The sequence below is a fragment of the Tasmannia lanceolata genome, unplaced genomic scaffold (assembly GCF_043159265.1).
Source record: "Tasmannia lanceolata isolate RefF3 unplaced genomic scaffold, GAP_Taslan_0.1 ptg000018l, whole genome shotgun sequence".
Classification (NCBI taxonomy): Eukaryota; Viridiplantae; Streptophyta; class Magnoliopsida; order Canellales; family Winteraceae; genus Tasmannia; species Tasmannia lanceolata.
This window is the reverse complement of record NW_027518695.1, coordinates 26885599-26909635: the sequence shown is the minus strand read 5'-3', so window position 1 is coordinate 26909635 and position 24037 is coordinate 26885599. Positions and strand designations below refer to the sequence as shown.

At 37.2% G+C, this 24037-nt stretch overlaps 2 protein-coding genes across 2 annotated transcripts; one reads left to right on the top strand and one right to left on the bottom strand.

The window, feature by feature from the left end:
- The first annotated feature begins 8158 nt into the window (after positions 1-8158).
- Positions 8159-9298, top strand: LOC143850236 (tetraspanin-7-like). Its single transcript, XM_077359503.1, has 2 exons — positions 8159-8644; positions 9026-9298. Exons 1-2 carry the CDS (start codon positions 8159-8161, stop codon positions 9296-9298), a joined length of 759 nt encoding a protein of 252 aa, XP_077215618.1.
- An 833-nt stretch (positions 9299-10131) lies between these two features.
- On the bottom strand, positions 10132-20359 carry LOC143851469 (uncharacterized). The gene is made up of 4 exons (XM_077360921.1): positions 20121-20359; positions 12047-12110; positions 11606-11868; positions 10132-11419 (listed from the first exon to the last, which is right to left on the bottom strand). Exons 1-3 carry the CDS (start codon positions 20202-20204, stop codon positions 11630-11632), a joined length of 387 nt encoding a protein of 128 aa, XP_077217036.1. The 5' UTR covers positions 20205-20359; the 3' UTR covers positions 10132-11419; positions 11606-11629.
- Between the last annotated feature and the right edge of the window lie 3678 nt (positions 20360-24037).

The following is a 24037-nucleotide window of genomic DNA, read 5'->3' as shown; positions in this document are numbered from 1 at the left end:
TATAATGGAAAAAGGTGATTGATTTAAACACTTGGGCTACATTTGTATAGAATTTTCATTGCGAAGTGCAGACAAGTCTCTTCTAGACCAAGGTCATGCTCTGAACTATAATAAAACTTTTGAGTCCACAAGTTCCTTACCCTTAGGGATTGACATATATGAAAGTGAAAGCAAGCTCCCCCTGACTATGTGCATATAATCTAAATGTAATAGTTCCAAGCACATAGGACAAATGATTTGCCTTTTTACACCTTTAGCCATTCATGGTAGATCCATTCAAAAGAGTTACATTTTGAGAATGTGAATTGAGGAGTATCAGATAAAAGATATATCAAATGTAATGAATATATTATGATACACAAATGCTCATGGATACAAGAATAGAAAAGTAAATGGCATATCCATAGAAAATAATGGGTCATATATATATATATATATATATATATATATATATAAGACAAAAATAAAGTGCTATATACATGAACCAAAAATGGAAGAGATTTAACAGTTAAGGTTCAAAGTATAATACCATAATTTCTCTCCCAATCTACTTATCATAAGTTTGAGATGTCCAAAGTGAAGCATACATGATAAGCACAATCAAACATAGACATATGGAAGGACAGTGAAAGACCCTTCTATGTTTGAGGATGGGCATAGATGAAAGGAATGTCAAGACACTGTAGGTCATAAAGCTAATAAGGATATGACATTTCAGCTCTTGTAAATCAGGCATAATGCATGATAAGCAGTTCCTTACTTGAGAGAATGAGTTTAAAAATATGAAGGTTGATACTCATTTATACCACATCTCTCAAAATGATAAAAGTGGTATTTGAAAATCTCTCGAAAGAAGTAAAACTGAACTACGCATTATCCTATCCGGAACTCTTTTTCAAAATAATTTAGAGTAGCTCTACAATACTCTACATATAGATAGATTAGAGCCTCTCATGCAAGTTCTTTCTTTCCGGATTGAGGGATTAAGTACTTGTCTTAAATCTTCTCCTTCGTCAAAAGATCATCCTTAGTAGGATTCAGAAAATGCACATGCCAGCTATGAATCTTTAATTTTCTTAGTCTCTGTTCATCCTTCACTGTGGATATAGGATTGGACAGAGGAAAATTGTGTACATCTACCATCTTATTACATCTGGCATGATAGAAGAAGACAGGTACTTTAGACAAGCTATGAAGGACTGATTATCTGAAATCAATCAACTTGAGTCCTTCAAAGCTAAAATCTTGAAAGAGATGATGGGACATGATAAGCTCAAAATTATTTTTAATACCTTATCAGCTCAAAGAATAGACTCTCTCCCAAGAATTTGTCATTGGCCTTTGATAGAACCTATAAGGTAAGGCATGACAATACAGAATGGCTATAGATATAACTGTAAATGTATAGCCATTGAATCTTATCATGATGAATGATATATTTTTCTTCAAAAACTCATGATAAGAGACATACTTCATAGGCAATGAGATGAACAACTCAAGCACTATCCTATGAAGGAGAGTTCTAGAGATTTTTCAAACTTTAGAACATGATACTTATCATTGGAAAAGATGATACCATATGAGTCCATCCAAGATAAGTACAAAGCCTAAGATGATATGACATTAAGGCTCAGGCTAAGGGTACTCGTCATAAATGAGAGATGATCTCACAGTGAAAATACAAGACAAGACCCAAATGCAAATGAAGCAATGAGGCTTCAAATGAGTACACTTATCATATAGAATGTAATACCCATATCAAATAACATATGATAAGATAGAGAATGACAGATATTACACATGTATAGCTCCCCCTTTATTAGAGACTCATACAAAGTATGAATCCAAAGGGTTGTCCAAATACACAGACACCAAGGGATTCAGAGGTGAATGATTGAAAAATAACCCTTTGGGCTATTGCATGATTGCTAGGGGTAATCACGTGATGCCAAATGAGATGACAACCTAGCAGACCATGCTCCCCCTAAATATGTGCATATAATATATATATATATATATATATATATATATATATATATGTAACATTTCAAAGCACATATGACTTATCATGGTTAAGATGTTGACTAGAAGCCAAAGTAATTAGATGTTTTAATTAAAGATGATGGTACCGTTCCTTCAGAAGAAGACATGAGCACCTATTAATGAGCTTTTAACTGTAAGTTTTGACATCTTTACCATGTAGCTACTATCATACAAGGGGAAATAACTATAGATTATATACATATGTCTATTTAGCACAAATCTATAGGACTCGGACAAAAGACAAGTAGACTATAAAGAATTATCTCTGAGAGAGACATCCATAACTCTTGCAAGTGATAGTGTATCATTTATGAGTAATCATGAGCAAGATATGACATTTTAAGCATTCATGGATAGTCTACAAAGTTTGGACCCAAATGACATTACTTATAAGGTTCATGGTCCAAACAACTATGTTTTCATCCACAAATCACCTATAAAATGACAAGGCAATAAGCACAAGGTAAATGAATCTATAGAAAGCCAAAATATGAGAGAGATAAGTGTTCTCATCACAAAATATTGCATGTCAACTATCATAATGGGTAGATACCCAACAATGATGCTAGATTCCTTTCTATGTCTAGCAAAGTTGACAAGTAAGGCTTTCTAATTGTGGATGCTAAGTGCATATTGTAGACCCCGATCCCGAGGACGGTGGGCGAGGGACACGAGATCCCACACCGATCCTCTAAGATCTCCACAATGTGAAGGAGAGCTCTACCAAGGAACTCTCGAAATGGTGCCACTCACAGCATAGGTGGCGATATAAATGAGATACCTCTCGATTCAAGGACTAGCCCGGAACCAAGATGTACCTATAACAAAGAAGAGTCGTCATCCAAGGAAGTAGGCCCTGGATCCTATGAAATACTCTGTTACAACGGATAACCAGAGATACAAAAGTCCGTGCCTGATGACGAATGGGGAAGGTGTTATGCGCCCCCAATTCGCCCAAGTGCAAGCACCTGGTCTCTTATGCCACTTTTAATTAATTTTGAAGAGTTTTGGGCTAAAATCATTTGAAATGGGAATGAGTATCCCCGAGAAAACGTCTATCTAAGCATGCTTGACCCGGGGATGGACATGTATAAACCTTTACAAATATGTCCATTTTTTGCCTCCACAGTTCGAAGGGTAAGGATGATCCTATGAAGCTGGATTTTTGGGCACACCCTATCTATGTGAGGGCCCATCAAATGAATGCTTTGGATCACCCAAACAATGTGGGCCCCCACTTTATTTTAAGCTAGTGTGTAGATAACTTATCCACACTAGTTTGTAGAAACTGGTCTCTCTCTCTCTCTCTCTCTCTCTCTCTCTCTCTCTCTCTCTCTCTCTCTCTCTCTCTCTCTTTATATATATATATATATATATATATATATATATATATATATATATGTGTGTGTGTGTGTGTGTGTGTGTGTGTGTGTGTGAGGGTGGCAAAATCAACCGAACCGAACCGATTCGATTCCGAACCGAAAATTCGGTTCAGTTCAGTTCGGTAGAACCAAACCGATGATTGGTTCGGTTTGGTTTCTGTTCAGTTCGGTTTTGACAATGATAAATGTGCCCCTTTTCATAGGAAAATGATAAATATGCCCATTTTCATCGGTTTGGTTCGGTTTGGTTTGGAGTGTATGATCGGTTCAGTTTGGAGTGTTTCGGTTTCAATTTCGGTTCGGTTTGGTTCGGTTTGGTTCGGTGGTAAGCATGTTCAGTTCGGTTTCGGTTTGGGGGTCAAACCGAACCGTTGCCACCCTTATGTGTGTGTGTGGGGTACATTCTAAACCTTGTATCCAAGATATAAAGTTGATGTAGTTTACCTTTTTGGTTTCCACCAATATCCCAAGTTCCTATCACATAAATTAACACGACTGATCATGTTTGCCATGTTCCTGAAGTTTAAAAATGGAAATATTTTTCATCATTGTATCATTAAAATCGATCAAAATTTAAATAAACGACATGATAATATCAGTAGTTAACAACCATGTATTTATTTCTAACAAAAGAATGCCACCTAAGATATCAGCCGGATGGGGGGACTGTGGACGTGGGCGTGAACAGTGAAACCCCCATCCAGCTATATTATAATAGATTCCTCATTTACTATGATGAAGCTTTGCATACTAATTTGCCTTCGAACAAGTGTCAATATATTTCTCTAAATTTTATCTGATTTTTGTTCTTTTTCACCGTGGGTAGACTACTCATCCCTCTCTCGCACTCACTAATCACATTTCTTCACATCTTTTTTTACCCAATCTGTGGCTATAAAAATTTAAATTTTGATTTTTCATACTATTTATTTATGACTTAATTCAATTTATTAAACTATTTATTTATAACCCCTTTTTTTTATTTACCTGCTCTCATTACTCCGCATCTATTTCCAATTTGTAGATATAAAAGATAGATAATTTGTTTTAGGGAAATGATATCAACGCCGGAGTGTTTTGATAAACATGTGCGCTCCACTTGTCTGTCGTGTAGTATTTAAAGAGATGTCAGAGGATATTACGGTTATCAAAAGGCTCTTAAAGCTCTTTAAATACTACACGACAAACAAGTGGAGCGCATGTTTATCAAAACACTCTGGCGCAGATATCATTTCCCCTTCTTTTTTTATGGGAAATTATGTATTCGCCCCTTTTGATCACCAGGAACAACCCCTGTCAGTGTATCAATGACTAAAGAGGGGCTGTAGTACTTATGTGAGAAGAATCTAATGCTCCTGATTGCCACAAAGACTGATAGGGGATGTTCCTGGTGATCAAAAGAGGCGGATATATCACTTCCCTTTTTTTATTTATTGGATTTATTTATCTTCCTAGAACACAGTCATAATTGAAAAAACAATAATATTGGCCATGAATGACATAGGCAAGGTGATAATGTGAAAGTAATTCAAAAAAGACAAGCTGGTATAGTTGGAAATGCCTATATTGTGGTGAAAATATGAGCCATTTAAAATAGTAAGAATTATAATTATTTCCTTCATACATATACGTATAAGAGAAGGGAGGGGGGGTTAATGATTAAAGATATACTAGATGCACCGTATTAACATGCTTCCTAGCTATATCGTGCACATGAGCCCATATTAATTAATATTAACCGCTTGGATGGTGTTATCGACATTTAATTGGCCTACCCCAAAATTCAACCATTTAAATAGTATTTCCAATGAGTTTTTGAGCCATTGAATATGGACCATTGCATAATTATATGATGCACTTGTGAAAGATCTTGATCAAATGGTTTGAATCATCCGATCAGTACAATTTTCAGGCTTTAAGCCATTCATGATAAGGCTTACCTCGTGAGTTAGTTTAGATCACTCAAATTTAGCCCCATTCGTCCAATAAAAACTAGGAAAGTTGATGATAACACAATGCATTATGGGTGCATATGATCATTCCTCACCACCATGTACAAAAAACAAAGAGAGAACAAGAGAGATTTATGCGATTCACTACATTTGGGTGACTACGTCAATGCCCAAAAGAAATTCCAAAAGCTTCTATTATATGTGAATATTATGGACTACAAGACTCGCTAAGATTTAAACCTATGACTTTGTATAGGATCATAAAACCTAGTCCTCATGATGACAATACCCCTATTTTATCTTATGGGAGCACTGCCCGATCCCTCACCCGATAGACTTAATGGGTGCCCATTGTCATTGTAGCCCACAAAGAGAAAATTTGAGACATAACCATAACATAAAAAATGTTTACTTCATGCTTTGTTTCTTTCCATTTCTTAGTGGAAAATGGGTGAAAGTTTTGTTTTAAACCATTATTGCGTTGAAAGTAACGTAGCCTCGTTAAAAAATAATATTCACAAGCTAGAGCAATGGTTATATGCACGACATATTTTGATAATTGAGTGAGCTCAGTTTTTTTGCACAGTCAAAGGTTTTTTTTATGACATAGGGTATCCCCACGCTATTTTAGGGCGGGGTTAATCCCTGTGGATGCGCGCAATCACCCGTAAACCACGGGTTTACTAAGGGGGATCCAAACTCACAGTCAAAGTCTATTACAATTCCCATAAATCTTTGGCAGCCAATCAGAACATGTAAAACAAAGTGAGTTCGCCACATTATCAAAACATGGTGATGCATATACTAGTGGCCTATATATTGCTATCTTCTTTAATAATACTAGCCAATTGGATAATTCGAAGTCATTTTTTCATAGAATTACATGAATAAATGGAAGTGAAGTAAATGAACAAAAATCAAGACAAACTTAATAAGAGTTTATAACACAAGAATTATGTTAATTACCGTCGTTCTTAAAAAACTCCCCCTAAAATTATATATACACCGACTGTATAAAATTGAACGAAGGTTAAAGAGTAATCGCTTGCCCATAACTTATCCCGCCCAAAATATGCGTTGTATTTATTTAAAGACGTTTTACAAACGCAACTAAAAGTTATTATTTACCAACGTTTTCTATATAAAAAGTCGGTAATTAATTATATAAATTACACGAAAGATATCATTTCACTTTAATATTTAATTAATTATAGTGACTATTGTTGAATTTAATCCTGAAAGAAATGTTGAAAAAATAGTTAGCATTCAAGTTGAGATTTTTGCATAACGAGAAAATTAAAAGAACAAACAAGGATTAAAAGATAAATAAATGAACTTGAGAATTGGAAAACTCACCTTAATATAGTGCTTTCGCACTTACACGCACTTACACCCCTTTGCTTGAATTATAATAACCTCTTATACAATGAATTGTATTTAAAAGAAGTTTATGAAATGTATGTAGTGTTTCTCTAATACCAAAGCCATGCCATATATGTTTCATTATACCAAAACTCAACGACTCAACTCATAACTTAGTTGAGTTATTTTGACTCGATAGAAAATCAAGCCTGAGTCATTAAACGAGTGGATGAGTTGTTTCAAGCATTGCATATTGCACTATACTTGTGAATATGCAATTCATATTACACTATATTTGTGACAATGCAATGGGTTTTCTAAAAAGCTAATTTAGAGCGCTAAACAATTTAGAGGTTAAGATATGGGGATGATTTTTGGGGCAAAGCCTATTTACATTGGGGCCCAACAAATGAACGGTTTGCATCCTCAAACAAGGTGTGGGACCAGATAAATATTCATTTAAATATGGTGTCCATACGTAGGTGCACCTAAATTTTAAAAATTTACATGGACCAGCTTTGTTTGAAGATTCTGTTAACTTACCAACTTCTCCAAAAGCTTAAGCTGTTGGAGAAAGGCGTTATTTTATCTTTTATACTTTAACACTCTCCCGCACGTGTGGCCCACACTTGGTAAACACGTGGCACATGTGGTCCCACTTTGGACTGACCATCGCATGTGGATTTTTGCTATCCCGGGAGGTTTGAACTCGAGACCTTTGGCTCTAATAGTATGTTAACTTACCAACTTCTCCAAAAGCTTAAGCTGTTGGAGAAGGTAGTATTTAATCTTTTATACTTTAACAGATTCAAACCGTTATTTGTTGGGCACTAACATAAAAAGGACTTGCACCCCAAAAATCCTAATTTACCAATTTAGAGTAGCAAATTTAAAGCTGTAAATGTGTTTTACCGCACTAAACTCTTTTTCGCATTAAAATGTCCATTTAGAGCATGTGCACTAAGAGACAAATGAAGGGAGAACAAATGTAAGACGGGCAAAATTCTACCGAAATCACCAAAACACCCTTATTTTTAAGGTATATTTTTCAATGTAAAAACCCAGCAACCTCTGCGGTCTGATGCAACCAGATTTTTTTGAAAACTTAACCTTAACCGAGGGTATTTTGGTCATTTACATTCATAGTTTTTTCCTACCCATAGAATTTTTTTTTCCCTACAAGTAACGATGGTTCACTTATTTTAAACTCTTCCATTTATTGTTACATACGAATTAATGAAAGACTGAAGAAGAGGGAGGGGTGGATATGAATTAAGGATTCTAAGAATCAGTTATGACCGTTTAGCCACTCTAAGACCCCAAAGAAACAAAAAGTAAAAAGGATAAAACTAAAGGATTCCATATTATTTTCCCTACCAATTTCTCATTTCATTTCATTCTCTTTGATTTCCAAGAACAATGGCCTCTTTCTTGGCTTTCTTCAACATTTTCTTGATCATCTTCTTCACATATTTCCCCATTTTAGGGCCATCATCTCCATTATTTACCAACATATTCTGCCAAAACTTCTTCAATGGTGGGATGATTGCCATTTCCATCTTCTGGGTTTTGTTCTCAATAACTTCCTTGTTCACCACATCCAAGAATTCGCCTCTCTTTCGAAGAATTTACCTCATCCTTATATTCATTGAGCTCTGTCTCATATTCTTCTTCAATTCCTTCGCATTCGAGATCACTCGCGGATCAATAGAGTTTTCGAAGGTTGAAGATGACACATACAAACTCTCCAACTATTCCAAGTTAAATAGTAATATTGTGAGCTACAAGAACTGGGAGTCTTTGAAGCAATGCATTCGGAAGGAAGGGATCTGTGAAAATCTTGCAAGAAGACACAGAGGCATGGATTATAAGGATTTTCGAAAGGAAAAGCTTAGTCATATTGAGGTAATCTTGCTTCACTGTTCCTTTCTCTTTTATCTTATGTTCTTTGTTCCAGAATCTTGTTCTTTCAAAGTCTTTTTTGAGTTTTTAAAACTTCTTGGCTTTTGTTTCACTGTTCCTTCTTCTTTTCCTTCTTTATGCAATGGTTCCATAATCCTGTTCTGTCAAATCTTTGGGTTTTTAAAAGTGAAATGATATATCCGCCCTTTTGATCACCAGGAACACCTCCTGTCAGTGTATCAATGGCTAAAGAGGGGCTGTTGTACTTACGTCAGCAGAATTCAATGCCCCTGATTGCCACAATCACTGACAGGGGGTGTTCCTGGTGATCAAAAGGGGTGGATATATCACTTCCTTTTTAAAATTACTTGATTGTTTGGGCAGTTGGGTTGTTGGAAGCCTCCGAGCTGTTGTGGGATTCTGTACAAGAATGCAACAAATTGGGTCCCTGGTACCAAGAAATCCACGGAACAAGACTGCGAGGTTTGGAGTAACGATGAAGACAAGCTTTGTTACAATTGTGAATCTTGCAAGGCTGGATTCATGGAGGAGATGAAGAAACCGTGGAGGAGTTTGATTTCTTTGAGCATTTCACCATTCTTTTGGGCGACCATGATGCAATATCTGCACACTGTGACAAGAACAACTGGACAGTGATGGGAATTAGGCTGCAAAAAGTAGGGTTTTCATTTTGGTTCTGAATGCTATGGTGTTTGGGGTAAAGTTTCTGTTTTTGAGACATTTCATCCAAAAACATTAGCTTCTCTTTTATCGGTTTTTGAGGATGTGTTTATGTTTTCATTTTGGTTCAAAATGCTATGATGTTTGGGGTTGAGTTTCTGTTTTTGAGACATTTCATCCTTAAACATTAGCTTGTCTTTTATCAGTTTTCTGAAGATAAGTTTACGATAAATACATTCATGGCCATTTCTGTTTATTTCCAGCTTTTCTATCCTCTAACCATTTTTTGTGCGGTTTTACATTTGATGTTATATTCTGAAAGCATTGGGTCAAATGCAAATGATTAGAAACTCCGTTAGTTACAATATGCATCAATGCATACACACAGATACAGAATGTTTAAATGAACAAAGAGATCATTGAAAATCTGTAAGAGGCTTAGATCTTGACTAATTTGCCACCGAGAAATGCACGCAGAATTCGTTTGCTCCAAGAAGGCAAAACAAGTAACAAAAAAATGTAAAACTTATACCATTCAAAAGAAATGTAAAACTTATGAACCAGAACTATAGTATAAGTAATTCCCTGCAAATCATTAATTGCAAAATCACAAATATTATAGTTTCAGTAAAAAACAGAAACCATTAAAAATTTGGTAATTACCAAGGTCTCCGTTTCATTCGACATAAAATGGGTGCAAAACAAATGTTACGGCCATTTTCCCACTTAAAAATCGGCATAAAATTTGTTTTACACACATTTTAAGTCGAAAGAAACAGAACCAAAATGTTTAAGCACAGACAACAGCATATAAATGTTTTGCAAGACCAACTATAATTTGACCTGATTTACAGCATATAAACGTTTTGCAAGACCAACTATAATTTGACCTGATTCACACTAGATGATAGAAGCATAAAGAACTGGTTGGTCTAGTAACTCAGCAAACGCACATAAAATTGGTAAGAAATTTTTAAAGGTGTCTCTTCCCTGTCTATCTAATGACACTGGGAGTCTCCTCTGAGGATACATGGAAATTTTTAACATATTTCAAAAGGCATCATATTCTCAAATAGGGGAGCTTTAGAGTTTGGATGAAGACCCTTTTCAGCTCAGCTATCTCTCAGTTTCACAACTACCCAATTCAAGAAATTATCAAGCATGGATACCTTTCAATTCAATAGGCAAATGGCGTAGGACCTTCCATCCACATGATACATTACTTAGAGCGCCTAACAGAGAGATCAGCTGACTGAATTCCAAAAATTAGATGAATCCTCTCTTTGGCCAATTTTGCTATAAAGACGGAAGCAAGTTGCTTGTGTGTATTTCATATCTCCCATGCATTTCTCAATCTAAGGATCACATTGGTATGCATGCGACACAACTTGAATTCAAAATTGCAGAGTGGGCCCTTTTTTTATTTTGAGTCACATTCGTTCGGGATCTTTAGAGCACCAAATCTTTCAACATGTTTCAATTCGTTTCAAAAAGGATAACTGATAAGCATATAAGGAGATCACCTTAATTGTCTCAGCGTAACCTGCTTCCACCACCTCCTCCCTTCTCTACAAAACCATCTGAAACCAGCTAACTCCATCAATATTCAGGCATTTTCAAGTTGGAGCTGGTATATTACCTGCCTCTTAACGGAATTTGCGGAAACCATTTCATTCAGTCAGCTGGACTGATTTTGACAATAATTTCATGAACTCGAGAAGACTTCCCAACACTTCTTAAGGAACATGTATTACTTCATATTTTCATTTCACTAATTGAGCTTGTCCTTTGTCAGCTTATTCCAGGATGGATTGTCAATGTTGATGATGAAATCCTCATTAACCAATATCAGCTGGTTTCAAACTCCAATAATCACTCAAAAGTAATGAAAACACTATACAATCCTACAATTCACTTTGATCAATATATCTGCCTCTTCATTTTGAAGAATTTTTTGACACTTTCCTTCTGTTGAAAAAGGGTTTTTCATCATTGTAGTGAAAATCACAAATGTAGGGAAATCAAGTTTGCTCCAGTTATGACTCCTGGCAACCACTGTGCTGTAATTCTTTTGGGTAGTAACCACATGAGGCCCTTCTGAAAAACAAAAATCACATAGCAGATAATCCTATTTTCATCCATTTAAATGCAGTAGATTAAGGATGATAGATATATCGAATAAATGATGCTACAATAATATCAACCTGCACATTCATCTAAATGCAATAAATAAAAGATGATATAGACTTCTAATAGATGATGCTAAGATATATCGACTCTTACCTGTCATGTCAACACATGAACAAACTAGCTGGACATATTATTAACAGTTTTGCTCAGTTGCTCCTTTTGGGGGTAAGAAGGTTCACAATCAAGATTTTCACAAGGTGAAGGTAAAAGAGGACCAATGATTTTCCTCCGACATGAAGCAGCTTCCTTCAGCTTCTTTCTTCTAACTCTCTTTCTTTGAGCCCTTGTCAACTTTTGAGGCAGCGCAAATTCATTAGTATCGCTCGAAGAATTTCCCTTCTCCAAATCATCAGCATCTGCTATTCAAGAAAAATGTTTTGCGGTACTAGCTACAAAATGTAATAAGTAAAAACTTAAAGTAGATTTCGTCGATTGGAAACTGTTATAGTATAAAAGAATAAATAACGCCTTTTCCAACAGCTTAAGCTTTTGGAGTAACTGGTAGTTTCACAGAAACATTTTCAATTAACATACCTGGAATAGAGTCCTCATTGAAATCATCACGCACAAATACTGGTGGTTCATCCTCAACTTCCTTCTGCGATAAAATTTAAGCCAATCAAAAATTACAAACATTGATTCAAACTTGGAAGATCAGTCAAAAACAACTTACATCGAGCACGTAGAAAACAGTCACTTCGTTCTACGAATATGGAAGAAATGAGAGAGAGAGAGAGAGAGAGAGAGAGAAAAGTGAAGCTACCCGGTAGTGTAGCCAAGTTGGCTACACCACAACGCTTAAGTAGTGTGGGCCGTCCGATGAAACCCATCTCAGCCTTTCATTTTTAAAAAAAGAAAAGCGTTAGAAAAAACCCAAACCCTTTTTTCTCCACTGACAGAAAGAGCAAGGGGTTTGGGTTTTTTCTTCTCCATCTCTCTCGCATATCTGTCTCAAACGAACCAGGAAGAAGGGCTTTGGGCATCTCCATCTCTCTCGCATCTCCATCTCACACGAACCAAGAAGAAGGGGTTTGGGAGACTCCATCTCTGTCGCATCTCCATCGCATCCCCACTCGAGACCCTATCGTTTCTCCATCCCAAACCAGCGAAAGAGGAAAACGAAGAAAACCTCCAACGAAAGAGGAGAAAACCTCCAAAGAAGAAGATATGGTCCTCACTTTTCTACCTTTTTTAAGCTTTCTCCTTGTTCTCCCAAACAAACAAAACCCCCTCTCATGAGCAGATTTGGGGTTTTTTCTTCTTCTTAGGGTTTTGTTTCAATAAATGTATTATTCTACATCTCTAAAGCATTTTTTCCTCAATTGTTTTTTGCTTCTTTTGTGTAGCAAAGCATTTTTATTTTTTTTTGTGGTTTTGTATCTTAAACCTTAAAAGGCTTCAAATCTAGTAGAAAATGGGAAGTAAATGGAGGAAAGCAAAAATTGCTCTAGGGCTAAATCTCTATGTTTATGCTCCTGGAACAATTGATGATGCTTTGCCGGAATCTGACGCCGCCGGGAGGTTTTCCGACAACACTACGGTTTTTCCAGTGACCGGAAACTCAGATTCCAATCCATCAATGCCGACTACGCCGATTCCGTCATCGTCCGGCCTCCGGTTATCGAAAGCTGGTAGCAGATCATCCTCAAAGGTACGCCATTTTAGGGTTAGGTCATTTCATAAAAAAAATAAGAACATAGGGTTAGGTCGGGGTTTGATTTTCTAGTTTTTTTTTTTTTGTTGTATTTGTGTTTTTAACGTGATTTTTCCAATCATTTCATTTTAGGGTTTCTCTATTTAACTCGGATGTTTGTTATTTTTGTATCATATACACGAGAAACTACTGTGGGATTTTTTCTAATGATTTTAGATTTTGGGAAATGATAGAGATTTTCCCCAATTTTGTTTTTCTTCTTCTGTGTAGCAAAGCATTTTTCCCAATTTTTGGTTAATTGGAACCTTCTATTTGATAGGTGGGATATACTGTTGTATTACAATAAGGTCAGGCCTTAGCAAAGCACTCCTCTCTAATCCTCTTATTTATGGGGATTTTCTTGATGAAAATGTAATGCACGTCCTAATGTAGTCTTATTCAAGAAGCTGAACACAAAAATTACTTTTGTCTATTGTTTTATTGGTAGCCAAGCCGTGATTAAACCCAAGACCTCAAAGTTGTGGCACATTGCATTGTTCAATTGAACCAAAGGCTCAGCTACATTGGCAAGCCAAGGTGCTTTGAGCAAGACACCTAATAGGTACAAATTAATTAGTGCATTTGTGGGCCTAAGATTTAAACATTTCCTGGTATATTATCTGGCTAAAGAGCACTCTCAAAAGATATGGTAGATCTATTAACTTAATAAATAAGGTTAGAACTATATGGTAGATGATACCCTAAATCTGGGAGTGATACCCTAAATCTGGGAGTTTCTTGGTTGCATTTCGAAACCCTAAACCTGTTATTGAAAAAAAAATTGTGTGTGAACCTGTTGTTGGTTAAAAAATTTGTGTGATACTCTAAAGCTGAGGGTTTCAATAATCTTTTTGTTTAGTTGGTGCCAAAAAGTCCACATATACAGAATAACAGCCATCCTCTTAAAACCGAAAAACCAAACTTACCGGGCTGGCCTTCCTCTTTCTGCTCGTCGACTTTGCTGGTGAGGGGAAGGGGGAGGAGTTCTCGCGAGAGACGATGGTGGTTGTGGCCATGGTTGTTTTGCTTTTTCACATTTACTGTTTTTTTTGCCCTGAAACATCCTCTCCAATGCCTCAGGCAGTTGAATGGGAATCTTGAGTCATTTCAAATGCCGCTCCCATTCCATTTCCACAAAAAAACACCAATTTTGGGATATGCCATTCGGCGTTGGGGAGAAAGCCATGTGGGCCGACAGGCACGTAACAACCTCAGTGGTCAAAGATACTTTTAACCCAAAAAACCCATCCAAACGGTGTGTGGAAGTTCATATGCTACTAATAACTAAAGAAACTTTTTGGCACCAACTAAACAAAAAGATTATTGAAACTCTCAGCTTTAGAGTATCACACAAATTTTTTTACCAACAACAGGTTCACACACAATTTTTTTTTCAATAACAGGTTTAGGGTTTCGAAATGCAACCAAGAAACTCCCAGATTTAGGGTATCACTCCCAGATTTAGGGTCATCTACCATATAGTTCTAACCTTATTTATTAAGTTAATAGATCTACCATATCTTTTCAGAGTGCTCTTTAGCCAGATAATATACCAGGAAATGTTTAAATCTTGGGCCCACAAATGCACTAATTAACTTGTACCTATTAGGTGTCTTGCTCAAAGCACCTTGGCTTGCCAATGTAGCTGAGCCTTTGGTTCAATTGAACAATGCAATGTGCCACAACTTTGAGGTCTTGGGTTTAATCACGGCTTGGCTACCAATAAAACAATAGACAAAAGTAATTTTTGTATTCAGCTTCTCGAATAAGACTACATTAGGACGTGCATTACATTTTCATCAAGAAAATCCCCATAAATAAGAGGATTAGAGAGGAGTGCTTTGCTAAGGCCTGACCTTATTGTAATACAACAGTATATCCCACCTTTGACTGATCTGAATTGTTCACTTGATAGGCTTTGCTTTGGTTCTCTTATAATCTAAAATCCACGCCAATAATGCAATCCCTGTCATGAGCAGCTCGGCCTATCAAATAGAAGGTTCCAATTAACCAAAAATTGGGAAAAAATGCTTTGCTACACAGAAGAAGCAAAAAAAAATTGGGGAAAATCTCTTTCATTTCCCAAAATCTAAAATCTTTAGAAAAAATCCCATAGTAGTTTCTCGTGTATATGATACAAAAATAACAAACATTCGAGTTAAATAGAGAAACCCGAAAATGAAATGATTGGAAAAATCACGTTAAAAACACAAATACAGCGAAAAAAATAACTAGGAAATCAAACCCCGACCTAACCCTATGTTCTTATTTTTTTATGAAATGACCTAACCCTAAAATGGCGTACCTTTGAGGATGATCTGCTACCAGCTTTCGATAACCGGAGGCCCGACGATGACGGAATTGGCGTAGTCGGCATTGATGGATTGGAATCTGAGTTTTCGGTCACCGGAAAAACCGTAGTGTCGTCGGAAAACCTCCCGGCGGCATCAGATTCCGGCAAAGCATCATCAATTATTCCAGGAACATAAACACAGAGATTTAGCCCTAGAGCAATTTTTGCTTTCCTCCATTTACTTCCCATTTTCTACTAGATCTGAAGCCTTCTAAGGTTTAAGATACAAAACCACAAAAAAAAAAAAAAATGCTTTGCTACACAGAAGAAGCAAAAAAAATTTAGGGAAAAATGCTTTAGAGATGTAGAATAATACATTTATTGAAACAAAACCCTAAGAAGAAGAAAAAAACCCCAAATCTGCTCATGAGAGGGGGTTTTGTTTGTTTGAGAGAACAAGGAGAAAGCTTAAAAAAGGTAGAAAAGTGAGGACCGTACCTTCTTCTTTGGAGGATTTCTCCTCTTTCGTTGGAGGTTTACTTCGTTTTCCTCTTTCGCTGGTTTGGGATGGAGAAACGATAGGGTCTCGAGTGGGGATGCGATGAAGATGCGACAGAGATGGAGTCTCCCAAGCCCCTTCTTCCTGGTTCGTGTGAGATGGAGATGCGAGAGAGATGGAGATGCCCAAAGCCCTTCTTCCTGGTTCGTTTGAGACCGAGATGCGAGAGAGATGGAGAAGAAAAAACCCAAACCCCTTGCTCTTTCTGTCGGTGGAGAAAAAAGGGTTTGGGTTTTTTCTAACGCTTTTCTTTTTTTTTAAATGAAAGGCTGAGATGGGTTTCATCGGACGGCCCACACTACTTAAGCGTTGTGGTGTAGCTAACTTGGCTATACGACCGGGTAGCTTCACTTCTCTCTCTCTCTCTCTCTCTCTCTCTCTCTCTCTCTCTCTCTCTATATATATATATATATATATATATATATATATATATATATATATATTGGAGAATACTAGAAGTAGTAGTTTAATTGAAAGCTTCAAAGTGACAATCCAATCCATTCAAATCTACAGTTCGCAAATGACACTATCATCTCTTGCAGTCACTCTATGGAGCAGACACACAATCTAAGAATTATACTTAGATGCTTTGAGGCTGTATCTGGCCTAAGGGTTAGCCTTGATTGACTTGCAGTGTGAGTATAATAATAGTGTGCGATTTTGATGGGGTATTTAGGTGTAAAATACTTGTTATTTCATGATTCGACTTTCTTATTTTGATGGTGTAATCGGGTGTAAGGTCAAAACATTTGTTATTTCATGCTTGGACTTATTGGTATTAAGGAATCCCTCAATCTTTCTGATCGGATGGTGGAGCAAGTATGGTAAAGCTTTCTTTCTAGATTCTGACATTAGTAGCAGGAAGAGTGGAAAGGTACAGAAGTGTTATACCTGAAACAAGTAAGGTTAATGAGATTTAGAGTGTTAACTGTTTTAATTTCTAATTTCAATTTTAGAAGTCCTTATGTTTTTAGGAAAGTGATATTAAGGTTTATTTTGGATTAGATTAGGACTTAATTTCGAATTGAAGTATGATTCAATTCCAGTTGTAGAGGGTCTGAGTTGTAGTTTGATTTCCATAACCAGTTTTTGCATTAGTACGGTTAATTTTGGGTCCGAATAGGGTCTGAGTTGTAGTTTGATTTCCATAACCAGTTTTTTGTGCTAGGAAGTAAAGTTTGAGTTCGTAGTTCCTATGTTAGTTCTTTCTGCTACAGCCTGCTATATGTAGCACGAAGAGTTGCCCTTCTAGATTTTCTTTTTTAAAAAAAAAAAAAAAAAACTCCCTTCTAGGTATTTTCCCGCTTAATCATACTTATTCTAGGTTATTTAATGTTGTGTGTATTGTCTTCCATCATCGGCTACATTAGTTAAGGACATAGATGCAGGAATAGAGATAAGAGTCAACATTTTTTTAAATATATGACATAAATATGTATATGAAGGAAATGAGAAACATTCTCATTTTATTGGATAGTTACACTATCAGTCAAATTCACCATGAAGCATAGTTATGATTAGCGATGAAATGTTTCATAATGTTTTGCAAAATGGTATAACGAACAAAAACAAACATAACATCTAGGATTTCGTTATTTTTCAGATGGAGGACCATCCACAACAAGAAGGCATGCAAGAGAAGAACCATGGATTCAAAATGGTCTTTTTTAACTTTATTTTATCTCGTGTATTTTTATTTTGTTGTTTTTATGTAACATTGTAATTATGTATTGTAATGTGGTAAGAGTGCCCTGTATCCAACACTCATTAAAGGAGAGAACCCGGCGTCTCTCCTCTTCCCTTGCCATATGTCAATAATGTAGTTAGACAACTAATGCTTGCTACATTGTAGCCAAGAATAATTGCATCCCCATCAACCATATCTTTTTTTTGGTAGGTAAGTTGGGGTCGAATTTGTGACCTCAAGGTTGAGAAACACAGCCTCAACCATTGAGCTACAGGCCCAACCCCTCCCATCAACCATATCTGTTAACCTAGGAACACCAAAAGATACTAAAACACTGATCTGTACCTCAGATGAGTGTTGCACAAACTCATGATACTTGGAAAGCGAAGTACATGTCATTCTTCGAACATGAGATGTATAATTAGTACATCTTGCACAAACAAGTAGCATCAAAAGAAGATCCAACACATTACATGGATAATAAAGGCTTCAAAAACATAACTGGTAACCAAAACCGCTCATCAAAATAGATGACAGGAGATTACATGCCAACCCTCAATTCATTACTGACTCTCCACTATGAGTATTACTCAGAGATATCTACAAGACAAACCCCATTTTTACTATGGTTTCAGTTCTAGAGGAAATATTGTTGTTATCTCAAGAGACTTTATTTCAACTCTCTTGGATGTCTAAGACAACAGAAAGTTATTCAAGATTACATGCACAATCTTTTCTAAAATTCTAACTATTGTTGCACCTTTGATATGAATGTGATAGCTACTGATCCATCTTATTGACATTCTCACAACAATTGTAGTAGTACAACACCCCATTGCAGGACAGTGTATACGTTTTCACGTTCTCGGATTAATCTGGTCAATATTCTACCTATGACTTGGGACAAATCCAATTCATTTTTCCAGCAAAAGGTGAAGTTAACCCAACCAGACTTTCACCACAATTGCAGGGTTTTTCCACCATGAAAATGCGTCACCCAGTGTCTAAGAGATAATAATCGGACAATAACAGGACAAAGCTAAAACCAAGACAAAAGGAGTTTGTTATTAACTTGGTAGGTCCAAAAGCAAGTCAGCTCAGGCAAGTAAATGATTGACTAGGGGAATTTTTTCACAAGAGCGTTATGTATTTCTCAAAGGGTGAAACATATAAAATTTGCTTTCTTTGCTGAATCAAATGTGAACCCTCTGTAACAACCTATTATTGTAAATTCTGCTACCTATACTTACCATACCCACCCATGGGTTTAATTCAAAACACTTTATCCCAAATAAGAAAAATTTCCCAAAACTCACTATATAACTCCCAATGTCTTTTTTTCAATGGCTCTCACTTAATTTCAGAATCCTACATCATGTCATATCCTGCTCATGAGATAACTATTGAAAAAGTTTTGAAATATTACCATTTCCACGTCGACCTCCAATCCCACAAAAGAAAACGACAAGCTTGAAAATCAACAATTTTCTCTTCGCTTTTGGCTATGAAAAAAAAAGATATAAAATCAAATATTATTATTCTTAAAGAAAAGCCCATTTATCCAAGCACTCCACTCATCAACATCTTCATTTTGTCATGGTCTTCTCAAACTAAGGCGCCAATTATTTTCCCACATTGATGCGGAAAAGTGTATTGATTATTAAGATACTAATCCATTTCATATGTTAACTAATAAAACAAATTTTACATTGAATAGTTCTTCGAAGTTCAGTCATTCCAACCTCTATAGTTGCTTTATATCATCTACATTGACTGGTTCATTTAAAGCCTACACAGCATTCACTACGTATCCATGAAATTAACACTTTTTTATAATATCTCAAACATGAAATGATTGATTCAGCTTATTGCACTGATGAAATTTCATTTTTACATTTAATCGGATCATGCTTAATTTCCCACATTTCTTAAACTACATTCAAAATTTTGTACATCGCATCCATCCTTCAATACATTATTCAAATTCAAAGTGTATTCATCGATATTAGTAGTGCAATAATCAATTTCCTCATCCAATTTCATAAGCCCTCTTTGTTTTCGACTATGAGAATTGGTTTTGAGTCCAAAACTGATTGTTGAATTCAAAACTGTGTTTAATTTTAAATACAGTGATCAGTTCTAAACTCAAAATCAATTCTCAGAACATGGAGTTACATTTTTATCTAATTTCAGATTTAAGTTTCAATAATTTGATATGACCCATTTGGGTTTTCGATATCAAAGCTTATAGCACAACCCAAATGAGAAAAATTAAAGATCATCATAAGGGTCTCATGGAATTCAACAAAAATACTTTAAAAAAAATATATAATGAAAGGATAAAAGCCAGAGAGAGAGAGAGATAGGGGTATTTACTTGATTTAGTTGGGGTGTTTGAGGGGGACTAAAGATCTTCATAAGGGCCTCATGGAATTTTTGCCGTTTCTGTTCCTTCTCCATCTTTTCTCCCTCCCCTTCTTCTGCCTCCTTATCTAGAGAACCACCCAAAAATAAACCCTTATAAAGCAGGATCGTTGTTTCGGAGAGGGAGAGATGACAGACAATATAGATGGGACTCTAGTAGGCCATAGTGGGTCCCACATTTGATTGATCTGAACCGTCCACCTGAAAGGCTGTAATTTGGATCTAATCCAAACAGATGTTATCTTTTGTTCTGTTTGAATATGAACGGTCAAAAACCATATATGGGCAATGGTTCACATTAAGCTAGAGTTGGGACCCACTGTGCCTAAGTGGGCCTCCAAACTCAGCTTAGCTTCTCGATTCAATAAAAAGATTTTGGAAAACACTCCTTGAACGGGATAACTAACGTGAAATTGACGTATTATTTGGTCCATTTTAAATTGATTTTTGGCTTGGTTAGAGACTTAAAGAGATCGCTTTAGGCAGTTAGTCTCTTATGAAGCTGCCCAACGTTGCAGGGAAGGTTTCTCCGCAATTTTGGTCCTCCCAATCAATTCTTGTCAAAATTAGGCTGTGATTCTAAAACGATAAAAAACAGGGGCCACGTTCTTTTATTTCTAACTTTCAAACAAGATTTTAGGGATTTAGTGAACGCAGGAGAAAAAGAGGGTTTTATTATGAAAATTCGCAAGGGATTTCATTAACGCGCGAGAAAAAATGGGTTTTATTATGAAAATTCGCCGGAACAAGATTTCATATCATGGTTTTATTTAACAAGATTTTAGGGATTTGGTTAATGCGCGAGAAAAAGAGGGTTTTATTATGAAATTTTTTGCTTGAAAATGGAACAAGATTTCAAAAATCATGGTATCAATTTGCAATTAAAAACGACGAAAGAAATGAAATAAATGTATCATAATTTCATACCTAATACTTTCCAAGCATAATTATGTTCCATGATGATGTCACCAACTCTTATGTTGCTGAGATCAAAGAAGCAAATTTCTACATGGCAAGATTGAATAAAAGAAATGTGAAATTTTAGGATGGAAAGAGCTAAAACGAGATCCCTTTTCTTTTCTTTTTTTCTTTTTTTTTTTTACAAATGGGATTCTCCATTTGGCCGCATCTTGTTGCCTGGTAGATTAGTGGTATAAGTAGACAATAGGGAGGAGACTAATTTACCTAGAATTTACCTCGTACAATAGTTATAAGTGGTGTTTCCTTCCCAACCTTGTAGAGTAGTGGGAGGGGGTGTCGTTATCAATATATAGAAAGAGAAGAGAGAGATTGAGGAGAAAGCGAAAAAGCATTATTCTCCAAGCCAAATCCACATTTTTTGAGAAATTTAGCATAGAAGGCAGAAGGAGGGGACATGAATGTCATGTCACAACATATGTAATAATTGCCTATGAAACTTGTGTGATAGGCTCCACGAATTTCAATGCTACATTGGCAACCAAACAAGAGATTACGCTGATGTAACACCCAAATGCAAAGCAAAACTCCAAAACTATCTTGGGTTGTGGTTCTGTTTGGATTCTTAAGTATTCTTTAGGGACGTAAAGCCTATGGAAGGGGGTAGGATTTTTGATGTCATATAAACCTTGGGAAAACCATGAGCTTTATTCTGTTTGGATGCAAGTTAACTTGGAGAGGGATAGGGAGAGAAAGAAAGTTAGAGAGAGAGGAGAGGAGGATTACCTATGAAATCTTGTCTATTTTGAGATATTTCATATGGAAAAAAAATGATGCCACATCACCAGACATGCAATTATTACGCCTTTTTGTTTTCTAATAATCTATAAGGATTTGGGTATTACTTTGTCAAACTAACACACCGAGTAATCCAAAAAGTGCATTCTTTTTTTTGCTTAGGGATTGCTTAAGGATCCCTTGCAATTGGCATCCAAATAGAGCCTTAAGTAGAAGTTCAGGGAAAACACGAACAAACATTCTTTTTCCTGAACAGTAAGGACACGTTTGGCTGCCAGATTTTTTTTATGATTAATGTGTCTCCAATGGGCGAAGTAGCTAAAAATTAGGAAACTACTGCCTCAAATGGTGAGAAGTGGCTAAAAATCAATAAACTAGTGTCTCAAGTGGTGAGAAGTGACAAAAAATCAGGAAATAAAATAATCAACTCAAAACAGCTAGGATTGACTTTTTCCTATTTTTAGCCACTTCTCACCATCATCGCAATTGTGCCCCCTCAAATCTCTCCTCCCACCCACGCTACCCCTCTGTCATCACTTGGATACACTGAATTATCATGAAAAAATTCATGGCTGCCAAATATGGCCTAATGGTCCAATTTTTTCATGAGGACCTCCACCGAGAATAATGGGTACAAACTTTTGTGGATTTTGAGTGTCTCCAGATCTTTATTTAGATGTCTCGTTTATAAATGGTGAAACTAAATCTGCCATGGTTCAAACCTATAGCAGGCCGACACCTGTCCTGGAGTAGGTGAACTCGAACCTATAGCAGGCCGCCACCTGTCCAGGGGTGGGTAATCCCACATCACCAATTTTCCCCTATAAAAGGGGATTCAATGTTCAAACCAATGGGTAATTAAAGACCCTCTCCTCTCCCACTCTTAAAATCAGCTCTACACTCTTGCACATACTGACTTGAGTGTTGAAGGGCCTGTCCGGAGTAACACTCCGGGTTGGTCTTCTGACCTCGTTTGCTCCTTGCACAGGACTCAACTCCTTAGCTCCCTCACTTCAGTTCCTCGGGCCCTCCAGCTCAGCTCTGACGTCACTGCCGTACCTGTTACCGATTTTAGGTCTAACAGATTGGCGCCATCCGTGGGACAACGAACTCAAAGCTGTTCAGATCCCCTTACAAAATGGCAGGACGGAAGACTGCTCGAGTACCAACTGCAAGGAGTGCCCGCGCAGTGCTACCTCGCAGGACCCGGAGTGAGCGAATCACCTCACAGGTGGTGTCTACCTCTGCCACAGCCGAACAGAGCCCGGCTCGTTCGGACCATCTCAATCCTACACCAACTCCGGATCAAGTGCAAGCTCTCTTTCAACAGATGACGGCCCTTGTCGGTCAGTACCATCAGCTGATCCAGGCGCCTCCCCAACCTCCAGAAGCTCCACGACCTGTACAAGAAAAGTCTCACGCCTGAATGTGAATGATAGAAACTCTTTTGCAAATCTCCTCGCAAGGTTACTTGGAAACCCAGTTCACTAAAACTTGGGTACTCGCTGCTTCGTTTGCCACGGCTCGTCTCCACAAAGACCGGGGCGCACTCCTGGTCCGGAACCAGCCCGGACGCAAAAACCAACGCCGCTTGGAAACCCAGTTCGCTAAAACTCGGGTACTCATTGCTTAGAAACCCAGTTCACTAAAACTCGGGTACTCGCTGCTTGGTTCGCCACGGCTCGTCTCCACAAAGACCGGGAGCGCACTCCTAGTCTGGAACCAGCCCGGACGCAAAAACCAACGCCGCTTGGAAACCCAGTTCGCTAAAACTCGGGTACTCATTGCTTGGAAGCCCAGTTTGCTAAAACTAGGGTACTCGCTGCTCAGAAACCCAGTTCATTAAAACTTGGGTACTCGCTGCTTGGTTCGCCACGGCTCGTCTCCACAAAGACCGGGAGATTCATTGCTTGGAAACCCAGTTCGCTAAAACTAGGGTACTCGCTGCTCAGAAACCCAATTCACTAAAACTTGGGTACTCGCTGCTTGGTTCGCCACGACTCGTCTCCACAAAGACCGGGAGCGCAGTCCTGGTCCGGAACCAGCCCGGACGCAAAAGCCAACATCACTCGGAAACCCAGTTCGCTAAAACTAGGGTACTCGCAACTTGGAAACCCAGTTCACTAAAACTAGGGTACTTGCTGCTTGGTTAG

What these genes read in the sequence shown, in the direction of transcription:
- LOC143851469 (XM_077360921.1), bottom strand. Translation starts at nt 20,204, where the DNA reads ATGGAGAAGGAACAGAAACGGCAAAAATTCCATGAGGCCCTTATGAAG. An exon ending in AAACACCCCAACTAAATCAA is followed by an intron (nt 12,111 to 20,120) that starts GTAAATACCCCT and finishes ATTTTATCGCAG; the next exon opens with AAGGAAGTTGAGGATGAACC. An exon ending in CAATGAGGACTCTATTCCAG is followed by an intron (nt 11,869 to 12,046) that starts GTATGTTAATTG and finishes CTTGAATAGCAG; the next exon opens with ATGCTGATGATTTGGAGAAG.
- LOC143850236 (XM_077359503.1), top strand. Translation starts at nt 8,159, where the DNA reads ATGGCCTCTTTCTTGGCTTTCTTCAACATTTTCTTGATCATCTTCTTC. An exon ending in AAAAGCTTAGTCATATTGAG is followed by an intron (nt 8,645 to 9,025) that starts GTAATCTTGCTT and finishes TTGTTTGGGCAG; the next exon opens with TTGGGTTGTTGGAAGCCTCC.